General features: G+C 38.5%; 1 protein-coding gene across 2 annotated transcripts in view; it reads right to left on the minus strand.

The window, feature by feature from the left end:
• Positions 1 to 243: 243 nt before the first annotated feature.
• The window catches only part of nova2 (NOVA alternative splicing regulator 2), a 44,650-nt gene continuing 30,688 nt past the window's right edge, over positions 244 to 14,205 (minus strand). For both annotated transcript variants that reach the window (XM_079824159.1, XM_079824158.1), the window contains 2 exons: positions 10,590 to 10,756; positions 244 to 1,432 (listed from right to left, as the gene is read on the minus strand). In XM_079824159.1, the coding sequence (XP_079680285.1) occupies positions 410 to 1,432; positions 10,590 to 10,756 (1,190 nt within the window). In that variant the 3' untranslated portion in view covers positions 244 to 409. The remainder of the gene's footprint in view (positions 1,433 to 10,589; positions 10,757 to 14,205) is intronic.

The following is a 14,205-nucleotide window of genomic DNA, read 5'->3' on the forward strand; positions in this document are numbered from 1 at the left end:
GGATGGGGGTGGGGAAAGGGCCGATTCCTGGGATTGCTCCACCCCATTGTCCCCCATCCGACCACCTTGCCCACCTGCTGGGAACTGCAGCGCGGCAGCATGCCAGGTTGAAATGCCATTCACTGCTGTCCAGAAAAATGCACAAAAAAAACAAACAAAAATAAAAACAAAACAAAATCAACCAAAAAAGATTCAAACTTAAGAAATAAACCCATATTTACATTTTACACAATTTTTCTTTTTCAAATTTTCCACTTTGAGGGGAATTTTTTCCCTCTTTTTTTTTTAATACTGAGATTTTTCCCACAAAGAATGTGGCTGATTTTCGTCATTATTCGCGCCCTCCATCTTTCTCTGTATCTTCCCCATCCCCCACTCTTTCTCTCTCCTTTTTTCATACTCCCTGTTTTTAGCCCACCTTCTGCGGATTGGTGGCCCTCACACCCTGCTCGTATGTGATTCGCTGGCTGATAAGATATTGGGCTGCCTGTGTAGCGGCTGGTGATCCGGTAATGGTAACTTTACGGTTTCTGGTGCCAGGAACAAACTCTCCCTTTTTTGAGATCTGAATGCGGGCTCCCGTCAGTTCTTGGTACTCCACAAGCGTTTTGCCTCCCTTCCCCAAAATGGCGCCCACCAAGTTCTCCGGCACTGCAATCTCCACTACATCTTTGGCCCCCTCTGTCAGCTTCTCAGTGGCCAGTAGGGAGCTCGCCACCAGCGGGGAAGCAGCACTCAGGTAGCCGTTGGTGGCTCCAGTGGCGGCGGCGAGCGAGCCTAGCGTGAAACCTCCCAGGCTGGCCGCCGGGTGGCCGGCGCTGGTGGACGCATCATTGGCGTAGGAGGCTAGCAGGTTGGCGGCAGCGGCTGCAGCAGGGTTAGCACTTGCAGCCACAGCGGCGAGGACTCCTGAGGCGGCTGCAGGGTTGAGGCCTAGACCCAGGGAGTTGGTATTGTATCCGTAGCTGGCTAACGTGTTTAGTGCGGACGTGATAGCCAGCAGGTCATTCCCTGAGAAGCTGGACATGGTGGTGGGGAAAGCGCCCACTCCAGCCAGACTGGCCTGCCCCAGGAGACTGGAGGCTGTGGCCGCCGCTGCTGCGGCAGCAGCCGGCATCACCTCTGCTGAGTTGGCGTACGGAGAACCAGTAGGGTTGGAGTTGGCCACGGGGCCGGAGATGTTGGAGTAGCTGATGTTCAGACAGCTGCTGCTCTGCGGGTCCTCCTGGATCTTCTGCACGATGATCTCGACGGCCTTGCGGTTCTGCTCGGGCTCCCCGCTGATGGTGACGACGCGTTCCTGCAGGTTGATACCTTCGGGTTTCTGTGAGAGCTGGACCCAGGCACCGGACTGCTCCATGACGGCCTTCACGGTGGCTCCGCCCTTGCCGATGATCAGCCCTGCCGTACTGTTGGGCACTATCAGCTTGGCCTGAAGGAAACATAAGCAGAGAGGCTGGAGTCAGTTAATTAGTCAAACTAGAGCACATATGCTAGTCTATGAAATGCTTTTTGTCAGTTTTGGGATTTAAAAGTAGAAAGTGTGATTTCTATTTTTTTTTTTATCCACTGGGAGCCCATTAGTTGCAGCCCAACCAATGTATTTGAACACAAACAACTACTTTTGTTGGCAGCTGCGCCTGTATGTGTTTAAACCAAAGCCAGGCTTTTAGACTTTACAGTAATTACTTTGCTTCAAGTTGCCATTTCATCAATTGCTGTATCAATAAAGCATAAATCAAGGTTGCATCTGACAGAAGAGCTTAATTTTAAAATTCAATGCAACAGCGGCGTAGTGTTCTCAGTGAGTATGTTTTTTTGATAATGTCTAAGAAAGCAATTTCTTCTTTAATAGAGGGGGGAAAAGTGTAAACAGTGGTTACCATGGTTTCTTCCCTAACTTAGAAAGGCTTGCTCCTCTGATCAAGCAGTGACTCACGCTGGTACTTTTTACCAAAGCTTTACAGAGAACATACTGCTCTTGTTAAAATTTTGCAAAAAGCACCATTGATAAACGTGTTCATTAAAATGATCTGGGATTTCTTGCCCAAAAGAATATCTGAATTTGTTCCCATGTTGGCAGTAAAAATTATTTGGTTTAAAAGAGTAAAAAAAAAAAGGTTTGAGACAATGAGCCAAATCTAGAATTTTGAACTATTACAGTTGTTTTTTCCACTTTTATCTGCAAAATAGCATAAAATGCAACAGATCTGAGTGCTGGTATTGGCTAATTGAAATAAAGCTAAAATAAAATATAAATATCAGATAAAACACTGAATTGAATTAAATAAGTTGAAGTACTAAATTTACTAAAACTTAAATAAAAAAGATGCCAAAAATACATACCAAAATTACAACAAAAATACACTTAAATTAAAATGAAAACTTTTTTTAATAAAAGCTCATTCAAAATATTGATAAATAATATAAGTGTATAAATAATACTAAATTGCCACTGGTTTATCTGAAATGCAAAACAAAATTTGAGATAGCAAATTATTATATTAATACAAAAATATTATTATATTAATTATCATTCAAAAAGAAGAAAGCCCAGAAAATGATGTATTAGAAGATAAATATAAATATATATATATTTGCTTGTGTGTTTTGTTCTGGTACTTCCTGAGCAGTGAATCACTAGGTAAAAAGAGGCTCCTCCTGAAAAGCATCGACTCCCAGGGGTCAGTGTTTCCATGGAAACTCAAATCCAGCATTCAAGAGGGACTGAAAGGGAGTCGGAATGATGCATAGCAACCAACCAACCACCCTTCCACCCCCCACCTTACATGCTCGCAACCATTCACTTAAAATTAACAGCTACTTGTGCCATAACAGTGCATATGCTCATACACGCTAGCAACAATTCTGTAAGAAAACATCACACTTTTTGAATCTCATTTGTGTAACTTGACATATTCACTTATTAATTGAACCGACAAATTAGCGCTTGATATCTTTGATCATTGCCGGATACATCTACGCACTGTAGCATTGTGAGAAAACAAAATATGCGGTGTGGTGTTCGCTTTGACAGTTAATTACTCTGTATAATGAAAAGCTCCAGATTTGACAATGCTGGATTCAGAATATTTGCACTGTCAAAATGACAGATAGAGAGATGAAAATTGTAAAAAGGGGAGACGAGAGGACCGGGTAGATGTGAGCGAAGAAGGATGTGTGTCTGTGGGGGCGTGTTTTTGTATGTGTGTGTGTGTGTGTGTGTGTGTGTGTGTGTGTGTGTGTGTGTATACGAACAAAGCGAAGGAGAGACTAGAGGAAAGGAGAAAGAGGTTGGGGAGGGGTGGTGATCGGCTCAGCCTTTACGTTTGTTTCTTTTGTGAGTCGCTTCGTTCTTTTCACTCTTTGCCTCAAGGTCTGCTGAAGCGCGCTGCCCACAGACATGTCTTTACAGAGACTGTTTAGCCTTGCCACTGTAGCTCCAACTCTCATTCAGCTCAACTGAATTAGCATAGAAATGAAAAACTGCCGACAGGAAATTTCATGGACTCCTACATTCACCTTTTATCTAGCTAGAATAAACAGAACCTTGCATAGGGAACATTTTGAGCAAAATAATCATATTCACGATTATCGTTTAATGCATTGGAAAGCAGATTTTTGGCACCAGTGATGTACTGTGATTGATCGGTACATACAGTGCAGTCCAAAAGTGAAAAAACACATCCGCACAATTTTCTAAATGATCTATTAGCAGATTAAAAATTGTGACCTTTTGTATAAAGGAGTTCACATAATGTCACAAATTGTTTAGTGACCCCCAAATCTTTTTTTCTTTTGTCACTTTTTAAAATCCTAAAGCTTTTTGCCAAGCTTAAATTAGATGGTCTTTAAAAAATTCACTATTAATATTTACACTTCTAAACTCCAGATCTTGACTCCAAATGTTCATATATTAAATGTTTTAATTAAATAAGTATACTGTACATATAATATTAATAAGATTTTTTTTCCAAATAAAAAGACTATAATCCCTATATTAAAAGTTTGGGGTTGGTACGATTTTTTAAACGTCTCTTATGCTCAATAAGATTACTGTGAAATATTTTCTATTTTAATATATTTTAAAATGTAAATTACATGTGATGGTAAATTTTAAATCTAATCTTTTGTAATAATATACATTTCTTTACTGTCATATACCTTGCTAAATAAAAGTACGTCCTGGCAAATGAGATCCAACGTCCAACTAAATGCTTAAATGAAAAGAAAAAGAAATGTGTCTGAAAATAAATGTTTAATTACTTTATCTGGTCGATATATCCATCTATTCAAAAATACTATTACCAACACTCTTTACATGTACACTATCCACAATATGGCACAGATGATAGATTATTTTCAAAATAACTATTAGCATAATTAAGTGGCATTTGTTGCTACTTTTAGAAGATCCAGCTCCTTCCTCTTCCTTCTCCGCCTCTTTCTTTATGATGCCATCATTTGCTATGATGGCATTTGGCAGGAGAAGTGCTGATAGAATCGAGCCTGTTGGGTAGGAATCGAGCAGCGTCGACACATATTCAAGTTAATTTGCCTGAATGCATCCAAGTGCTGAGCTAGAGGAGGTGGATGCCTGCTTCATCTATCTGTAAAAGAGTGAACGGAAGAGGAGGCTGAGACGGAGAAATAAAGAGTGCGAGAGAGAGAGAGAGAGAGAGAGAGAGAGAGAGAGAGAGAGAGAGAGAGAGAGAGAGAGAGAGACGCCTGCTGCTGCTGCGCCACCAGTCATCTGGGACTAGAAGCCTTTGATGAATTGTCGGGAGGATGCTGCAGGGGGTTGTGGGTAATGGGCAATGAAAGATTGGTCAGCCATGAAGGACATGTATGTACTCCTTATGCAGACTGTGTTACTTTGTTCTATTACAACTACAAAAAAAATATAATAAAATAAAATAAAATAATGAGAGCAGCATCTGAGGCTAGCACAAATTAATCAAAGGATACAGTCTCGTTCTGTGTGTGTTTTTGCTGAACGGGCAGATGAAGCCCCAGGAGTCTTCGTATCCGGCTGCACGTTATAAAAAACGTTCTGCCACTGAAAAAAGCAGTTCAAACTTCCTCTAAACTCTTTCAACTAGGGCTGCATGATATTGGAAAAAACTTTGCGATATTTACTTTTTCTGCTATATATATTGCGATATGAAGAAATTGTTTTTTTTAGTGCAAACCATACTTCTAGGGCTGAATGATTTGAGATTTGTTCATTTTATTTATTCATTTATTTTGTATCTGGGTGTTCACACTAAGGTTTACTGTTTACAAGAACTAACACAACAGCTAACTCTTTCAGTAACCATAAAGTGAACAGTTCTCTCCACTTGAGTTTGCATAGGGCACATTTCCACTATTTTTGACCAATTCAGTATAAAATGATTATTAAATAATATATTAAACAAAATAAATGTATTGTAATATTGTTTAACTGTTGTAACCATATGACTGTTGTACCATAAAATAAAAAATTGAGTATTTAATAAAAATAGTTTTATTTAATAGTACAAATTTAAAATTACAATACTAATATTTGCGTCTTTATTTATTCATTTTCAAAAGTAAACCCATAAAGCTTTTATTTTGTCGGGTTTCTGGCAAATGGATGTATGTAAAACACGGCACTTTGCACACGGGCAGCTTGTGGACCAGTGAAGCACTGCATCATGGGATGTGGATGAACAGTGCCACTCTGGAGCCGTATCGCGATATAGATTTTATTCCGATATACCGTGGAGCCCAACTTTCTACTGATGTGTCAGCAAACTGTACACAGTCCTGAAGGTGACAAGGGGTCTCAAACAATGACCCCTGGTGCATCCCACCCGACTCGGGCACACAGCAACTGTTTCACCCCTCCCAACCTCTGTCCCCGGAACAGTGCCTGACTCTAGAGCCGTAGCTGTTTGCACTTTGAAGTCTTAAGCGCTTGCCTTTGGGTTAATCGCCTGTCTCCTGATCCTGGGCTTAGCCCCCCATCTCTGTACAGCATCTGCCTGTGTGCTCTGGCTGCTGGCATTGACAAAGAAAAAAAGACTCCATACGAGTTAAAAATAACTCCCTGTCCTCCTCCTCCTCCTTCTCACCTTGGTCTTATGACTGTCGTGAGAGGTTGTTGTTTGCTAGCGAGGGTCCTGTATGTGTGGTCACACTCTCAATTTTCACTCCCTATAATTCTTTCTGTCAGGCTCAGGCGAGAAAGTCGTTTTATATTTTGAGCACAAGAGCAAAATGCAACGGGCAAGGGATTACGCCATTTCAGCTTCTCAATGAGTTTGTAGTGCCAAGGAACCTGTATTAAATTTCTTTTTTCTTTTTTTTTTATATGATGATGCTTAAAAAAAGGATACAGTTGGAACCATATCAAAGCAATTTACGTATTTATGATCGCAATATACCAGTTTATTTCATATATAAACAAACTATTTTAACCCTCAGCTCTTTAGACTGCATTAAATATCCCCGAATCACATTCACAACAGCCAAAAATTACAGTATGTCCTGTAATGGACGAGCTCATAGTACTCTAAGATAAGGTCATTCATTTGAATAAACATCTACAATGTGACAAACATTCTGAAATCTTATTTCAGGCATAATTCACCCAAAAATGAGAATATTGTCATCATGTACTCAGCGGTTTTTTCAAATGACTTTCTTTCTTCTCTGTAACATAAATGCATAATGTCTTAGTACTATTTTGAGGTCCTAAACAACATTGAATCCCATTAACTTTAAATTTTATATAAACAATCTTCTTCAGAATACCTTATGTGTTCCACAGACAAAAGAAAGTAATGAAATGAGTGACAGACTGGTAAAAGACTTTAGTAAACTATCCCTTGAATTTTATTTGCATAATTGAAGATATTTAAATAATGGATATCTACATAAAATAATTTTGCAACAGAAAATATGATCTTGGCACAGAAACATCACAGATCTCTTCAGAACTCAAACGCAGAGCAACACCAAATAAAGTATGCGCCTTACAAATGTATATTTAATGAAGATCTAATTTATTATTGATTTTTTTATGCCATTTCGGACAGCTCAAGTCCTGCATCCATCAAAGAATGTTACAACTCATCTCTCCAGGGGTCTGGCTCAGGATTAGAGATGCGCGAGCTTCGGATAGAGAACATCCTCTCACACATAGACAATACGAGATCACCACAGTCCAATATCAATGGGATGACCTGTTTTTAAGGAAGGGGTGACACTTGCTGTGAGACTTGATATAGACATGTCAATTCTTCTGAACTAGCCAATATGATCCCTGATAATAATGCTCAACATTCTGACTTATTAATATCCTCTTGTATCATCCACTGGACATGTGGTTTCAGAGCTTTGTGTGACATATATTGTAGATTGACAACTGTATTTTTATGACTTTTTAGTGTTTCTGGTTATAAAATAATGTTTTACATAAATTATTAGAACACAAACAACTGACTAAGACAGACATTTTTATAGTGAATAAATGTTTGTCTTGACATTTGAGTGGAAATTGTGAGTGCAACATGTCTTGAAAATATATATTTTTTAAAGCTGAATAAAACTAAAAGAAAAATTAAGAGATTACACTCACAAAAATCCATTTTAGCCAATTAAATACATTATTTTATATAAATTAAAAAAATATATAAACTTTTCCATGATTTTTCAAGACCACAATTCCCTGATATTCCATATTTGCTATGACTGTGAGAACCCTGTAAAAGTCCTAAGATATTGTGCACAAATTCCACACACACTTTCCACAAACACGCTGTGACTGTATAAACAAACAACTAACAAAACTGCCAGTCTGCAAATACTAAAGACACACAGCACAGACGGCATCTGTCCTTTCTTTCACCCAAAAGAGATTTGAGCCCAGCATTAGATGATGTACTTCCTTGTCCAACAACCAATGTTGTGTAAGACTCTCCCTCTCCATTGGCTCTTCTGGAAATGAGATCGATACTCCGTGGAGAGACAGTGACCTTTTTCCTGGCCGGCTGATGGATTTGAAGGTTAAAAAAGGCATAAAATATTTTAGCCAGTCACCATCCCTCCAGAGACCGGAGCAGGGAAGGGAGGGGAGGGGAGGGGAGGGAAGGGTCAGAGAGGTTTTTTTCTTTCTTCAATTTTAGACGTTATAGCAATTTTCCTGATGTCGCTTTTAATTTAGGAGATGAGCAGGGAACACAGCAGTGTTTCGCTTGGATGTCTATGTGTGTGTGTGTGCGGGCGTAGTGCTCCAATGAGAACTTTTATTAGATTCACGATGCAGGATAATTAAATAGGCTGGCTTTGGTGGTGTCGTGAAGGGAAAGGATGGTTTGAAACAGCACAGCCACTTAAGGCAATCCCACTGATCAATAAAATAGAAGTAAAGCTGTGGGTTATTATGGCAAAGGCCAGTGATGCATGGAGAAAATGATAGAGTGAAATAGAAATAGAGATTACAGAGAAATTGTTCAATTTTTTCCAAAGTCATAAGCGAAGCAGGAGGAACCGTTGACGGCGTTCCAGTGCCAAATCAAAGTGTTCTATATAAATACTATGTGAATAAGCTTCAGAAGTAATTGCGTAGCTGGTCTTTAATGAAAGTCCAGAATATGCGTTTCTTTACTCTTTATTGCTTTGGAAATTATTGTGATTGCCATATGCAGTACTATAGATTTTCAGTTGAATATCTTACATTGGGATTGATTTGTTTGGGTACGCAGTAAGTGCATCGCTTTGCTTGCATATACAGTATCTGCCAGCTCTTCAGTGACAAAAATGCCCAACTGCAATGATTCACTGTGTCTACCTATAGACACCATATATAGTGACGCTCGCATTCCAGTGCATTAATAGTCCATTTCCTTTGTAGATAAGAAAAAACAGGATGTGGGAAGCAGGCAGAGGAATAGATCAGAGGAAACCTGTGCTGACAAGAGGAAGCCACTGAAGGCTGGCACTGAGTTTAGTCAAACTCTGTCGGAAACTATGAGGCGTCCATAACAATGAGCCATCAAGATGACCAGATTGATTTCCTGTGCTGATGGGTGGGTGTGGAAGGGTGGGTGGATTAAGTTTGGTGTCAGCCGTGCTCCTGCCCTGACCATTTGGTTGCAGACTTAGCGGTTGACGTTCCTGACCCGAAATCAGCAGCTGTCGCTTAATATGACTTTTAATTCTTGCCCTCTATCTCTCAATCAGTGTGTACTGCAATGAGATACATGCCACGACAGCCGCACGTGTGGTGACAATTGGAAAAGAACGCAAAGGCAATGCAAGATCATATGACCTTAATCAAGCCAAAACCGGACTGGCACTGGCAAAATTCAGACTAGTGAAAAGATAGTTCAACTAGTACCAAATGAAGTAAAATAAACAAAATATTGACATCAAAATATACAAAATGTAATGAATGGTGTATATATATATATATATATAATATAAATTAAAATAAATATTGTATACCAAAATACCATATTTAGTAAAAAAGATATATATAATCGTAAAAATAAACATATTGTGTAATAAATTTCATTATATAACTGAAAACATGTACCAATGCCCATCTATCAGTCTGTCTATAAGGTCTGATCAACAGTTTGATCAACTTTTTCAAGGACGGTTAGTTATGACTAAACTTTACATCCTCATATTGAACATTGAACATAATAAATCACCGCAATCTAATCTCTCTGCATCCCTGTATGTATATATCATACAAATATAGCTTTTCATATTGCAGAGTGCTGCAGAATGCAGTGATGCTGTCCCAGCAGAGACAATAGTGTGCACTAAATTGAGATGTGTTGCTCCACTGATAAGCCCTATAATTACATGCATAAATAATTAGGTCGACAACTCTGCAGGGGTAAGCATCTTGGACTTATGTTCTAGGAATTCAGGTTATGGCCCTGTCTTTACACAAACTGCTCAGTAAGCACAAAGAAGAAACTTCCTTAATGGACAGGCTTAACTAAAAATTAAAAACAGAAAACGGTAGCATGTCGTCAATTATTCATGAACACAGCCAACTCTCTCCCTTTCTCTTTGTCCTAAGGGTGATTTAATTAAGCAAATGATAAATAAAGGAGAAGAATCATTGATGTGGATGACAACAATGCAGGAGCCCAGCAGATCAATGGACCATAATAATGGAGTGACCGGTGGCGATAATCTCCTAAACAGATAGCCGGTACACAATCAATGACTTGTCTAATTGGAACACACTCAGAATCTTCGAGAGTTTGTTTGCTTGTATAACGCAAATGCCAAACCAAGTGGGGCCTGTTGGGGACTGAGTTAACACAGTTTATTAGAAAGATGATACAATCAAAATGTCCCTCCTCACACTTCATTTCATTCTGTGGCTATATTCATGGGTCCGTTTGCTTGTGCTTTTTGTTATAACTTATCAAATGGGAATCAGATACAAAAAAATCTGATTTAAATATAGAATGAATAAAAAAGAAGTTCACAATCTTGTGCATGTGCTCTGCTGCAATTCTGCAAGGATAGAGAGGAAACTGGAAATGGAAAGAAACAGGAAATGGGGCGAGTTAAAGGAAGTGAAGCCTCACCTGTTTGACACGGTCAGGGTTGACTGTGGTCTGTGGCTGAAGTATACTAACTGGCTCTGTTTTCTGAGCGCTCTGCGGCATCTCCCGCACCTTCTCCGCGATGAAGTCATGGACGCTATTCAGCGCCTCTACGGTGCCCTGGATCAAGCAGACACGCTCTGTTGTTCCTGAAGGACACACAAAGAGAACTCCACTTTAACCTCAGCGTGATTTACAGATGCCGTCCAAAGTGTGCTGTAAAATGATTAATAAGATCGCAGTGCTGTGATGAGGACCAAAGGAGCATGTTTTTTCTCATTCAAATGTTTTACATGTGAATAAATGAATACTTGTTTTTAAATGAGTAATTGTTTTTGATTTTTTTTTAAGGAAACATTCATTCAAGTTGCCTCATGGGGGCAGCCAAATTAAAATCACATGACCAGCCAAACTTATACTCAAACACTCTCTTTTACAGATTAAATTAGTAATGTCATATATATATATATATGCACACACACACATGTGAACATAATATATATATATTTATGTATATATATACTATACCAGACAAAAGTTTTGAAACATTACTATTTTTAATGATTTTTGAAGGATCATGTGACACTGACTCAGATCATGTGAGCAATGGCTGATGAAAATTCAGCTTTGCATCACAGAAATAAGTATACTAAAATAGAAAACCATTATTTTAAATTGTACAAATTTCTGTATTTTTGATCAAATAAATGCAGGCTTGATGAGCATAAGCAAACTTCTTTAAAGAACATTAAAAATAGTAATGTTTCGAAACTTTTGACCGGTACTGAAAAAAATGAGTTATTCTAAATTAAAATGAATGATTCTACATTTAATATCAATTAAATCAATTAAAACTGACATTGGCCACATCAGATGACCAATAAATGATACGCTACTGTTCAAAAGTTTGAATTTGGGTTGGAATAAGATCTCTTATTCAGCAAGGATGTATGGTTTCTACAAAAATATTGAGCAGTACAACCGTTTTCATCATTTATTATAATAAGAAATGTTTCTTGAGCACCAAATCAGCATATTAAAATGATTTCTGAAGGATCATGTGGGGGGAAAAAAGCACTTTAAATTTTCATTGACACCTTATATAAGCTCCCTAGTAATCTTTATAAGTATATTATGTCCCATGATCCCATTTCTGCAGTAACCCATAGTTGTTTTACTGCTGCTGGTTTAGGACTGAGGTCGCACAGCCTGTTCTTGCGATTGATGGTGTTTGGAACTGAAACAGTGATGGAATGCTTTTTTCCTTACATAGAAGCAACATAAAATATCATCACCAGAAATGGCTGATAATGGAAGACTTACTTTCTGTTTTACTCAACTAAATCATTCAATATTATAGTGCACTCTTTGTATGACAGGCATGCAAAGAGTATCAGAGTAATATGTGTTATCAGAAAGTGAATCAATCAGTCATTAGACTATCAATCACATTACACTAGAGACTACAGACATTGTGTTAGGAGGCAAACAAGCAGCATTAGGGCATCTGCCCATGTAAATACCATGGATCTATGTACATGCACACTTAAGTTATGGGAGCAGCTGCAATAACAGTCGCCTGGCAATGCTACTATTTTTGGCAGCCTATTCACAGAAAGCCTTCCATTAGACGCCCCAAAGTCTCCACTTTCAATTAATTCTGATACAATATCGGCGTTTCGACTCCAATTCCACCATCTCTCCTACAAAACACGAGGAGGTTCAGTGCATGCACACACATACAATCACCATTGTTTAACTGCAGACTCTAAAGGAATTAGCTGACTGCGGTTCTATGATTGGTTACTAATCCTTCTACACTATAACATTTTGCCTGAAAGTGTGCTTCTGGGATACTTATCCTACAAAACACACACAAAATCACATTGAACCATAAGTGAGGCAGTCAAATGTTGCCATTCAGATTCAGAAATAAAAACAAAAGCCTAAAGTAGAAGTGAAGAGGGGAAAAACACAACCAGACTGATCCGAAGCCAGGATCTCTTGGCTCCCGAGAGGCTGGAAGCGAAGCGGCCCTTATCGGCACGGCGCAGTAGGGTTTTCCGGCTTCCTTTAACCTTCTATTGTTTTCTAGCATGAAAATAATTGGGTTTGGTCCCAGACTAGCTATATGAAGCCGTGTTAATACGCTCAAATTGAGGAATCTCAGGATCATGGATGGGATCTTACAATAAAGAAAAGGAAAAAAAGCTTCGCTGAGCTCCCGACAGCTGGCGGCCCAAGAGTAATCTGTGACGGACCAATCGGGGTGGTAGATTATTAGAGCAGAGATCACCATTGTTTTGGCAGGGAGAAGAGGGGGGCAGGGTGTGGACAACACCAGTCAAACAACTGTCACCGATGGATGACTAGTTTTGAAACATTACTGATGTTTATGGCGCATGTATATACGGTATACACACACAATGACCATTACATGAACTCAACATGTTAAATACCAAATAGCAGCACAGGCGAGGTTATAGCATACAAGCAGAAAGCTTATGTGATGTGTTGACTGCCTGGATGAAGAGTTCCTGGAGAGATTGTGATGTGTCTGTTGTGAGATACTCAGCGGGATATGGGAAAGAGGTCACTGAGGATCATCTTCCCTCTTGCAAATGGAAGGGACACTTTCTAACACATGTTTAAGTTTCTGCTCATGGAGCTCATTGAAAGTGATGGGCAGTTTGCTTTACCACCCATCCAAACACATAAACACCCCCTCAACAGCGCTCTGCCTCCTCATTAAGACTGGGATGGGCAATATTATATGTATACACAATATATTTTATATTATTTGGTTGACAATATAAAATGAAAATGAAACATTTACTTATTAAATGAGAGAGAATGGATCAAACAAAAACTGGGCTGGAGCGTATACACAAACTACCGTTGAAAAGTTTGAGATTTTTTTAAAGAATTCAAAATAAAAGTAAAGACTTTTACATTGATACAAACTATTCTATTTGAAATAAATGGTTCTTTTGAACTTTCTATTGATCAAGTTCACAATATATTTTATTGTGTATCACAATATATTTTAAAGTATATTCAAATTAGAAAACAGTAATCTTAGTGTAACATTTCACTATATTACTGTTTTTTACAGAAATGCAGCCTTGGTGAGCATAATAGACTTTCAAAAACAGTCAAAATATTGATGTTGAATGTTCTGGCATCTTTGATTTTATTATAATTAATAATATTACAATATATTACATTACATACATTACATATAATATATTTTTGTTTTAATTCTTCTGTTAATTTAGTAAAATAAAAAGCAAAACGGAAGTTTATATAATATGTTCATGATATGAACATCATGAAAAGGATAAAAAAAAATGTTTTATATATTTTTCCCGCATAGCCCTAGTACATAGTGAACGGATGCCAGTCGCGCAGGCGGCAGTTAAAAATTTAGATTCAGATACAGGCCCTGTGAGTCTCTGTGCGGCTTTTGAAATTAAGGGTTTGGTCTCCGTCCATATAGACACAGATGCAGGCCAGAGACTATCTATTAACCACCATTTGAGTTTAGAATAAGTGTGAGCTTTGTGCTAGTAGCATTGAAGGAAACACAATCAGCTTC

Source organism: Gobio gobio (genome assembly GCF_949357685.1).
Source record: "Gobio gobio genome assembly, chromosome: 8".
Taxonomy (NCBI): Eukaryota; Metazoa; Chordata; class Actinopteri; order Cypriniformes; family Gobionidae; genus Gobio; species Gobio gobio.